Source organism: Sceloporus occidentalis, unplaced genomic scaffold, assembly GCF_023333645.1.
Source record: "Sceloporus occidentalis isolate IW3139 unplaced genomic scaffold, rSceOcc1.0.p SCAF_2, whole genome shotgun sequence".
In the NCBI taxonomy this organism is placed as follows: Eukaryota; Metazoa; Chordata; class Lepidosauria; order Squamata; family Phrynosomatidae; genus Sceloporus; species Sceloporus occidentalis.
This window is the reverse complement of record NW_028316982.1, coordinates 72671605-72683626: the sequence shown is the minus strand read 5'-3', so window position 1 is coordinate 72683626 and position 12022 is coordinate 72671605. Positions and strand designations below refer to the sequence as shown.

Sequence of the window (12022 nt, the reverse complement as noted above, 5' to 3'; positions counted from 1 at the left end):
TGGAGATCGGTGTAATGTAACCAATACTTGATTTGGTTTTTAGGGCAATAGAATAGATGCCACTGATGGAATGGATTCCTAGTCCTCTGTTACACGCTCTCTCTCTCGCTCTCTTAAATCTGCTCAAGAAGGCTAGGAAACCCTTCAGCACAACTTGGAAAAGTGAGGGAGGGGCAGAGGAGTCAAGAAATAGGATGTGAATGTACTCACTTTCTTTGGAGATCTTTAAACAGAAGTTAGATGGGCATTTTTCAGGAATTATTTACTTATGTTTTCCTGCATAGCAGAATTTGACTGGATGGTCCTTGTGGTCCCTTCCAGCTTTGTGATTCTAAGGTTCTATTTGTCTTCAAAATATCCTGCTTTGCTCTTACTCTTATCTCACCATTTTGTCTTCTGAACAAGACACAACACTAAAACACATTCTTTCATCCAAAATAGTGTGACCTCTGAAGTTTGAGCAGGTCGTCTAGTAATCTAGGCAAGAATGATTTTGTCCCAAATCTGAGGTTGAAATGGACTTAGATCTGGGAAATAACAGGCTGCTTGTGATTCCAAAGGCCATTTATGTGACTTGGAGGTTTATTGACCAAAATGTGCTGCTGAAGTATGGTTGGAAATTGCCCGATTGCTTGCTTTAAATGTCTGGGTTTTCTATGATATTGCATAGAAATTGGGTGGTGGGATCTATTAGTGAATTTTGGCAGCAGTTAGGAAGTGTAGTGACCTGGGGGAAATTGTCCACCCTGATCTAGACATTTCACTCAGAAATGTCTGACATTGCTCTGTCACTGTTCTCTTCAGCACCTTTCTCAGATTGGGGAAAGTAGCAATGTGCAGTTGTTCTCTTATACTTCTGAATTCATGGTGGAAAAATATTTTTATAGACATTGGGAAACCCTGGCAAGGAGAATCTTAGACAGATGAGACTTTGCATTTGGAACTTATTCTGCACATAAAATTGTGTGTATGGCCCATTACAAACGGGCCTAAAAGTGCGTGCTCCGCGCGTGCTAGGGTTAGAAAGGGAAGTCCTTTCCGGACGCTCCCAACCCTAGCACGCGTGGAGTGCACACAAAATGGCGGCGGCCGTTCTACACGGCCGCCGCCATTATGACGTCACGACCGTGCCGCCTCTATACGGGGCGGCGCGGACGTGACGTCGTCATGCTGCGCCAGGGCACATAGTGTGCCCTTTCCCCGGCCGCAAAAGGAGTTCCGAAACGGACCTCCTTTTGCCATTTGCATCACTGGGCGCAGCCTTCAGACGGCTGCGCCCAGCGATGCAGAGCAGAAAGGGGCCAAGCGGCCCCTTTCTCCTCCTCCCCGCCGCCGGGGGGTGTCCTTGGGGCTTGAAGCCCCAAGGACACCCCTTTCCAGGCTGCGGGGAAGGGGCCTTTTGCTGCTTCCCCGCAGCCTGGAAAGCGGCGGATCAGGGCCTCAGCGGCTGCCGCTCTGGCCACTGAGGCCCCGATCCAGCTGGGAAAGGGGCGGGTGCAGGCCGCCGCTTTTCGGCGGTCTGTAACCAGCCTATGTTTTGCTCAGAAAGCAAATTCCCTGGCATAAAATAACATTTCTGCTCAGCAATTAATCTTTTATGTTCCAAAAATGCCATTTTCAGAACCAGTGGTTCTCAAATGGTATAGCCAGATCACCAGGGAGGGAGGGGAGAGTTGCTCAAGGGGGGGCGCAAGACTTGGAGACCCTGATCCTTCCTCCTCCTCCTCTTCCCAAACTTTGTATGTGCAATTTTACACATCTGCCCATACACGGGCGCACCATATGCAGCTTCTGATTTACATGGAAGTTGCACTGTAATTGAATGAATGGTGCTGTGCCACCTATTGAATGGGGCTCAAGCTTACGCAGAATTTGCCTTATGCAGGGGGGTCTGGAACGGATCTCCTGCATAAGGAAAGGCTCCACTGTATTGAATTTGCTTAAATAAAACTGTTCTAATTTGAAATATGAATATACATGAATGTGCTTATGAAAATAAGCACACTAAATAAACAAAAAAATGATTAACATACTACGTCAACTGTATGTAGTTTTAAAAGAGGTCCCAAGATTAAAAAGTTTAAATACCACTGTTCTGAACAAAAATGTGGAAGGGAGTTGTTGTAGACTATGTCACCAATTGCTTATAGTTGCAGTTTATAAGGTCTTTCTCACAAGAGGGAGAAAACTGGTAAAATTATTATTGCCTATGAGAATGAAAAATCTGTGAAGATTTACATCCCTACACTAGGTCTGAGGAGGTCTTCCTGGTTGTCATTTATCTTATAATTAAAAGAAAAGGACTTTTCTAAATGTGGCTTAGAAGTTGCCAGTGTTCGCTGAATATGACATTTGGCCATTAGAATTCAATAACAAAATCTTTTCTGTGTGGTAAATTCGTTTTTGTAGTCTATGTAATTCCTCACTTTTGAAATCCTTCTATGAATAAATGTAAGCACATTATGCCTTGATCTTCTAATCAGCACATAAATGCATTAGCTTAATATCAGTTTATACTGAGGCATTAATTTTCCTTGCACCTGAATTATATCAGTTTCTCTTTGTCCAAGACTCTGTACAATGGGGAAGGGGGCATTTGTCCCTTACTATATAATTACTAGGTATCATGCTTTTTGCACAGAGCTTTATATATTTTTGCCATTACCTGTGATTTAGTGATACACTGATACATTATAGTGCAACAGCCTATGCCAGATTTCCCATTATAAACCCTTTTTACAGGTTTATAGCTCAGCAGTAAAATGTACTCTACCAATTTGAAACTTGGCATGTAACATCTCCGTCTGGAAGTTAAACCCTCCACCACCATGCATGCACAATTTTTATTTTTTAACTTTTACAATGTAAAGAAGAATAGGTCTTCATTCCCTTCATCTAACTTTGAAAGTTATTCTTTTATAGTTGAAAAACAAGAGTCTAGTATTTTTCCTGAGATCCTTGTCATGATTCACTTTAGACATAAGGCTGAAATTATGTAGTTTTGTTTTTCCTGAAATTAACTGTTGTTCCATGAATGGAGAATGCTTAGCCATTTCAAAATCTAAAATTAAATACTTCCATTGCCATATAACTATATTAAATGGAAGAATGCTCTCTCTACCTTGTCAAATTAGAAATTAACGTTTTAATACCTTCTTAGTAGCTATACAAATGTTTGCTGTTTTTTTGAAGACTTGTAAAAGGCCAGCAGGAGGCAGAGAAGGTGATTCTGTTTACCAAGGCTGCATTGATGGAAGGCCAGATCATGATTGGAAGGAGTGGGATTGCAAGAAACATAGTGTTCTTTGCAGCCAACCAGTGTGTAATGTGAAATGGTCTTCTGTACCAAGAAAATAGACCACTTGCGTCTCCATGCAATGACCCCATCTGTTGCTAATGGTTAAGGTTTGAAAGCAGACAAAGTAACTGGCTCATGGACCTTCTGTCTCTTATGCCAAAATAGATTGGCTGACTGTGAGTAGCAGGCACCTTGATTTGGGCGAGTTTTAATGTGGAGACAGAAGTTACAAAAACAGCCTTGGAAGCCACATGTAACCCAGCCCCATTCACTTTGCCTACCCCTGATTTACAGTCATCACACAATAGAAAAAAGAAGAAGATAAAACAGAAACTGTAGTAGCAAGTCACATGTCTTTGTCCTATTTTCTTTGCTTCCAAGTTTGACATCTTTGTACCTGGATTGAAATTTGTAGCAAAAAAATAATAATCTCTTAAAAGTTGCATTTAAACACAAGGTATAGCATTTATGTTGTACATTACACAGATCTGTTCAAATAATTAATAGCATGAGAAAAGTTAAAGCCTCATGCTCTATCCAGGTGAGTAAATAAGTGACAAAACCATTCACCATTTGACTGGATATATCATTCTCAAAGAGAATATGTGTCTATAATGTATCTACAATGAATGGATAATTTTTCAAGAGTAGTCCAGTTTATCTCAGTAGAACTATTCCAGGAAAGTGATTTGGGCATTCTCAGACTGATCAGCAATGTCATTTCTGGTATCACTGGCAAAACAAAACTGTGCAGTAACTTTTCTAATTTTTCTCCAGGTACCAAAGCAGAGCTTCAATGAATCTGTAATGACGGAACTTTGTGTGACTGGGGTAAGAATTCGCCCTTTGTTGTGGGAATTGTGTTCTGCTATAAATTTTTGTATCATCTCAGAACCGTTCCTCAGAAATTATTCAAATAAGACTTCTGTTTTGAATTTAGCAGACTCCCAGCCTGATGCCATCCAGATGGTTTGGACTACAGCTTCTGTCATCTTTGTCTACTTGACCACAATGGCTGGGGTTAATGGGAGTTGTGGTCCAAAACAACTGGAGGGCACCGAGCTGAAGGCTGGCTTTAAGTTTCCATCCTGCACAGCGTGGGAAAATAAGCTCTGCGCTTCATCCTGTATTTCTGTACTATTTATGTAGTGTAAGTTTCTATAGCCATGGCAGCCCCAGGCTCAGTCCCTCTTAATGATTAATCTGCCAGCCCTGCCAAGATAGGCAGTGTTTCCTTTGCCTCAGCTTCTTCCCAAGAGCTGGAATAGAGATTAATGTAGCATATAGAGCCAGATGTCCCCAGGGCTATAGTGGATTCTTGTGTACTTCATTGCTCTCATCTCATCATCTGATAAGAGCTAACTAGAACACAGCTTATGATTTGAAGCAACCGTTTATAGCCCCTTCTTTCCTCAGAGACAGAGTTTGAGTGGCATATAGTGTATGAAGAAGATGGTCAGGTCAAAATAAGGATGCTACACTGGACTGCTGAGGTGTATGAATGTATTGTGTTTGTGTGTTGAGTTTGGGCAAGTGAATTGGGCACCTTTTTCAGGGCAGGTGTGAACTGGGTATACAAAGTGAAGGTTTTATATGATGGTGTAGCAACAGCAATAGCATGTACATTTCTATACCACTAATCAGTGAATTCAGCATTGTCTAAGTGGTTTACAGTCTGTAAGCTAATTGCCCCCAACAAACTAAGTACTCATTTTACTGACCTACGAAAGGATGGAAGGCTGAGTCAACGGCTTGAACACATAACCTTGTGGCTGCAGTACCAGCATTAGGTGTACAAGACCACTATGTCCTTTTAGCCTTACTTTTGTCTCTGATATGGACAGTTTCAGTTTTATGCAGATTCACTGGAAGAATTTACTTTAATTATATATTGGAATGGGCATAGTAGCTTAGGAAGGTCAGATCCTTTCCCAGAATAGCCACTCACCTTCAACTACATATCAGAAAGGTAATTACGTTTTATTTTTTATGGAGCACATGATTTTGCAGGCCACATAATTACTCTTCATCTATGCAGCATAATTAGTTTGGAATCTGCAACAAAAGGTAATCATATGGTTTTTAGTAAGACTCTTAAACAGAGCAGATCAGATTTTATGGCTGACAAAATACTGATCTGGGATAAATGAAATGACAGTTACTTAAACCATGGAAGGCATAAAACTGATTGCAGATTCAACATCTTATGCTCTCTCCTAGAAATTTTAGCCTTCCTCCTTAGGCTGTTCTTCTAACAGACATCCATAAACCAGCTAAGCATTTTCGACTCAACATCACAGATGTTTCCATTTCAGAAGAGTTGGATCAAGTCTTTAATTCTGTGCAATCCATAATATCATAATTCATATTTGGATTATAAATAGATATAACAGCAAATAAGTGACTACTGTCTGATAAGAGGGGCACTTGTGGCTAATTCAAACACTCCAATTTTGATAGGAGCCTATTGCCTTTCTGTTCTCAGGTATAACCTTTCCTTATCCAAGAGAAATTGGGGATAGGAGCCTGCAAGTTCTAATTTATGGACATTAATAATATTTGCATCTCTGGCATAACTGGGATTTGTGCAGCACTCAAAATGCAATTTCCTCTTACGATTCTTCCTTGTTTCAATAGTGCCATTCTTCTCTCAGCCAACAACTATTCTGCCTTTACTTATTGGTCTGTCTACATGGCCTTACCAATTTGGTTTCAGTAACTCTCATTTTGCAGGATATATACAAAGTCTTATTTAAAAGTTAATGTTCACTGCAACTTGATTACAGTGGAGCAATGAGGCTTTTTTCAAAATACAGAAATATTTTTAACTTCACAGTCCTATATTGGATATCTAGGAGTTCCTGTTGAGTTCAGTGGAGCATAGTTGCTACATAAAGGATTGAATCTTAATGTGGTCTAGTACTTTTTAAATTATTGTATTACAGATTGTTAAACTATATTGTTTTAACATACAGTGTAAGCATCTTTGGATCTCATATGAGAGAAAAGTGGGAAACAAACAAACAAAATTATTATTATTATTATTATTATTATTATTATTATTATGTTTTATTAATTGCCTTGTTTATGCCCTGTTTTGTCAGTTGAAAGTAGTTTGAAAACACACACACTCTATTAATTGCAAGAAGTTCTCATTATCAATCTGGTAACCCTGCCATTCTTGAGTGAAAAAGGTAGCTGGCAGCCAAAGTAAGATAAGAGTTTGTTGTAAACTAACTGAAGTATATCAGGACATGCTAATGAATATGCGGTAACCAAAGGTAGTTATTCTGTCTTGCAGAACACAATTGGAAAAGAAACCGTGGCAGGAGGTTCCACCAGTCACATATCTGCTGACAGTTCATCTCTTCGTATCAGCATCAGGCCAAGCACACTTCTCATGCTGATGGCAAATGCACTCTCATTCTCCTTGCTGTCACGTTCAGCAGAATCCTTGTATATGCTTTAACAAAAGGACCTGTACAAAGCAAAAAGAAAAAGGAAGTGGATCTGTTCCCTATCCTCCTCTGTTGCTGATCTAAGATTACAGTTCTAGAAGTTGAGGCACTCTGATAAAAATAGTTCTGGATCATTCTCATCATCCTCATGATCATATTGTATTGTTATTATGATTGTTATTATTTTCTACTTTTAAAGGAAGCTTCTTGTGATACTTAGGAGCTTTGTGAAATACTTGATGCAGAACTACATTCCAGACTCAAAAGTCTTTTGAACACGGCCGTGTTTTAAAAGAGATGGAACGTAATTTGCCTGTAAAACGTCCACATTTGATTCCTTTGTTTCCACCTTCATTTTCCTTTCCAGTTACTTCAGCTGGACCCAAGTAAAATGAAACCATTTTTCTTATTTCTCAAATCTAAGGGATAATCCATCAGGAAGTTCTCCTGTCCAAGGTCCATTTGTAAACAGTGAGGTCTGTACAATAGTATTTGGTCCTTTTATGCCACTGATAAGTAGGGTGAAGATAGGGTTTCATCCTGACCAAAATCAATGCCAAACTATGGCTTATGGTGACGATCGCTGGAGCAGAGTGGAGATCTGTTGTTTCTGGCAAGGTATGGGGCCCATTCTAGAAACATGTGAGAGGTAGGCAGATAGAAAAAGTCAGGGATTTCCTAAGCTGCACTGTGTAACCTACACCTTGTACATAGACATCTCTAGCACATGGGAAAGACCTCAGAGCAGAGAAGTTCACTGAAGAACTTCCAGGTGATTTTTGGCCTTGATCAGTTCATTCCCATTATTTTTCAGTTATATGGTTCGAAATAACAGGAGCAGGCAGTTGACACGTGATGAATGTCTTCCCAGAGAGTGAAATTCATGTTTATAGACAGTTACCAATGTTTTAATGTTTTAGCATTCTCTTCCATGTTTATAAATGTATGTGGTTTTGCAGTACTTGCTGAGAAGCCATTGCAAGTCATATATCAGTATAATACACATATTTTGTTCAAACATTTCTGCAGAAATAGAGAGTGATATTAAACTTTCTAACTTTATTTTTATTTTTCTGATTATCATAATTTAGCCTTAAGAAGAGGTAAAAGAATAATCCTGTATTAACAAAAAACAACTGTTGTGAATATTTCAGTAATCTAAAATTCTTTTATGTTTTGGGGGATATATTTAAAGAAATAGAAACTTGTTTTTGTTAAAGGATGTCAATGATACAATTGCTGGTCTTCTTTATTGTAATTATACAGTTTAGTTATTTTACTGTTTGTTGAATAAACATGACCTGAAATCTTAATTACTTTAAAGAAACACCATTATCTGCTTATATTTAATTCTGGGAAATTAATGAGAAATACAAAGCTTTGTTCATTTTAAATTCCTTCTTCCACAATTTTAGAGAAAACCATAAGCACAGAAGGTTGGAACGTGTTTCTATACATATTTGTGGAGACACTAGATTCCATCCAGATGGAGATGTGTGTGCATGCCATTCCATATGTCATCCTCATTTGCTGGATGTTGCACTTCCAATTAGATGATTTTTGTATTTACAACCCGTTTAGCCTATGAGCTGAGGTATTTGTGTAGACCGTAAACCTAGAGGAGGAAATGCACTTATATAAAGAGTCCTTGCACCACTGAAATCATCATGCCCTGGAGTTCACTACTAGAAACCACTTTGTATACTTGGTCTTCAGCCAAGTAGAATAATTGATTTTTAAGAACTGTGTTCTGTGCTCCTGTCTAGGGTCACACTTAATCCTAGCCTAAATATTGTCAACCTGTCCCCACTGAGCATTCTTAAAGAAAAGAGTGGGAAACATGCAGCTCACCAGATATTGTTGAACAGTTCCCAGCTTTCCTCATCACTTGCTACACTGCCTGGGAGTTGCAGTCCAACAATATCTGGAAAGATACATGATTAAAAATTCTGCCTAAAGAAGTGTCTTGTGGAGGCAGAACTGCTGTCAGTGTTTGGCTTTGCTAATACATATTGCTACTCAGTTGCAATTTAGATGAGCACAGCATTCTGCCATTTTTGACCTGCTCTGGTCATGTGCATTGCTGCTAGGAAGCGGGGTCCATTGTTATATTTGCATTTACAGTGAAGGTATGCCATGTACCAGTGAAGGTATGCCATGTGTTAAAATTTGTGAACATTTTAATAGATGTGTTAAACTGAACCAAGTAAAGGGGAAAGATGGGTCATTTCTGGTCTGCAGATGTAGTTGGATTGCTGCTCCCATCAGCCCTAGCATGTACATCCAATGATGATGGGTCATAGGAGAGGCAGTCCAAAATCACCTGGATTGATTAATTTAATAGCAGCCAATAGACAGGACTGAGTATGCCTGCTTGCATTTGTCTCACACAGAATGGTTCATGGAACACAAGTGAATCTAGTCTGTGCCCATGTCAGTGTTAGCATTACAATGAGTTCAGTCAGCTCAAGAGAAGAGTTTATCATTGAATGATATGATGCAAATGGCACAGCACTAACCGTTGCAGGGCAAACTATCCAGCTTTATTATTTTTTAAAATTCGTATCAGTAGTTTGCTTGCAGCTTATGGGACTGCTGCCATGAGTGAGGGTTTACAAGATCAGAGCCTTACATGGTTTACTTTAAAGAGTTTTATTTCCTAGTTTGCCTATGAACTTCATTCAAGTCATTTTTTATCTTCCTCCATTGATGCTGACTGTTTATGAAAGGCCATGAGAATTTTGGTCAGCATCTAAATGGGATTAACATATCATTGAATGGGCAACACTTGTCCTAAGGACTTCCTTTGCAGTGAACTCTGGTGGCTTGGTGGCACTTAAAGAAAAAGAGTAGTAGCTAGATGATCAACAATGATTAGCTTTTAATTTAAATGAAAGTGGGAGACAGCTGCCTAAAACAAGGAGTTCATTATTTTAAATTCAGTGTGTCACATTCTTTTAAAAGAAATGCATGGTTAGCCAAGTTGTGGCTGAACTTCCAGATTCTTTATCCACTCTTTCCCTTATTTACAGTATTGTAAATGTACAATACATTACAACAGGGGTGGGGAATATGTGGCTCTCCTGATGGATGAGTCATTCCCATCATCCTTACCCAGAACAACCAGAATGGTGTGAGATTATAGTCCAACAATACCTGGGTGACCATATATTTTTCCCCCTTAGGAATTGTATTAGGATTATGCATCCCAATAACCACATTTTATTATGTGTATAGCTGGATTGGTGATTTTGAGAATACCTGGAGAATCCACAAGCCATTGTTATACAGACAGGGGAAGTTGCACTGTCTTTCATACCGAGGCTGTACACACAGAGACTTTTTCTCTACTCTAATGAATGAGATAATCCTTGTTTGGAACGTGCCTAATGGAGTTCCAAAGCATTTTGGGTCAGAGCTGTGTTACTTAAGCAGTGTATATGCATAATTTTGTTTTGTCTTCTAAGTATTATAGAATCATTCCATTGGGCATCAGAAATAGTATTTCTTTTCCTCATGAGTGTCCATAATGAGGGTCTTGATCAAATTCTGTAGGTATAAAAGAATGTCCCAAACATCAGATTAGTGTTATTGCATTTGGATGTACACAACCATGTAATCTCTTTCCCACAGTTTGGTAAAGTTCAAAGTCCCAGAATTACCTAGCTGTCATAGCTAACAGTTATGTTGATTCAGGAATATTTTTGTAACTCAAAAGTAACTTTTCAAGCTCTGATCTTTCCAGCCATTAGTTCTGCCAAAGCTGGCTGTGCTGATCAATTTGTGAAAGATTTGTTCTTAATAAAGTAATAAATGGGCCCTTGAAATTTCTAAAACTTTGGATCAATGTCAACATCTACTCCACCCTGCTGCTGCTGCTGCTATCATCATCATCATCATCATCATCATCATTATCATCATCATAGCTTAAAGGACAACATATACGAGGTGAGAGACAGAATGATTTGCTCAAGAATACTCAGTAAGTTTTAATGCTGAATGGAGACTAAAATTTGAATTTCCAAGTCCCACTTCAATACTTAACCGTAATTCTGCTACGCTAATACAAAAGAGGAAACAGTGCTGGATTTATTTTCTGTATTAAACCATATAGAACCCTTAATCTGAAAGCACTGCAGTCTACTCAGAAGTGAGTCTTAAATGGTGGTTTACTCCCAAGTAAATGCATATCAGATTGCATCTAAAATTGTTTATTATACAAACCAGAATGAATGAAAAATATGAGCTGAACATCTGGTAAGTTTTTTTTAAAAAGCCGATAGCACTGGACAAATTCATAGCAGTTGACTACAGGATGGATAATATCAATTTAGCAGGGTGACCTTGTCAACATTAGTTGGTGCATTTTTGTAAGCATAATTCTTCCTTCCTCTTCTCCTGTCTAAAATCTATTCTCATTGCATGTATTGAGTGCAAGACATTGATATTGTGCTTTTAGGATCTTACAGTGTGGTTCTAACCCGATAATGGTGATTCCAGGGCCATAGTATTTCAATGGTGAAGAGTTCCTTTGCAGGATGGACCTCTCACTGAGCTGGTGTGGAACAGTAGCAGGAAAGGTACTATTGGGGTTCTCAGTAGAAGATAGGGGCAGATATACTGGTGAGAAAAACTGGCATATCCATCTAAGAACTGCCTGATTTGAATCTATCACTATTCTGTGAAACAAACAAACAAGCCTCCTGTATGAACTTGCGCAGTCCCAAAATCCCCAAACATCCCTGTTTTCACAGATTTTCTCACAACTGCTAAAATTATTAATTGCTTCCTTCAAAAACAAAATTAGTGAAGAATTGCATCTCCCTTTAAGACTGCAAACACTTTTCTGTGGTGATAAGCATGATCTGGAAGCTGATGGTAAGAAAAGATAAGGCAAAATGGTCTTTTCAGTTTTACATTCACTTTCATCATTGTCAAAAAGCTTAATCATTTCTCTATCTCCTTTTGATGCTCATTTCCAGTAATTTTTTTAATCCAAATTTTAGACACTTGGAGGAAGTGTGCCCAAAGCTCTGCTCTAGCCTAGTTTATACACAAAAACAAAATAATTATAATTGATTTTGCAGGACATAGTTATTGCAAAGGGAAAAACAAACAACAACCCAGGAACCCTATGAATTCACTCTTTCTTTCTATGGACTTTATCACACAGTGAAAACTGAGCAAAACGGGGGTTTCAATAGCGATTATCCCAGGCAAAACACAAATTCTCAATTAAGATTTTCAGATGACGTGGCTCTTAACA

General features: G+C 38.8%; 1 protein-coding gene across 5 annotated transcripts in view; it reads left to right on the top strand.

Annotated features, from left to right (window-relative positions):
* The window catches only part of GFRA1 (GDNF family receptor alpha 1), a 278423-nt gene extending 270366 nt beyond the window's left edge, over window positions 1-8057 (top strand). For 4 of the 5 annotated variants that reach the window (XM_089509992.1, XM_089509994.1, XM_089509989.1 and 1 more), the window contains exons 9-10: window positions 4076-4129; window positions 6600-8055. In XM_089509992.1, the coding sequence (XP_089366118.1) occupies window positions 4076-4129; window positions 6600-6767 (222 nt within the window). In that variant the 3' untranslated portion in view covers window positions 6768-8055. Of the gene's footprint in view, window positions 1-4075; window positions 4130-6599 lie in introns of all 5 variants that reach the window. The other variant, XM_089509991.1, reaches the window with a different exon arrangement.
* Window positions 8058-12022: the final 3965 nt, after the last annotated feature.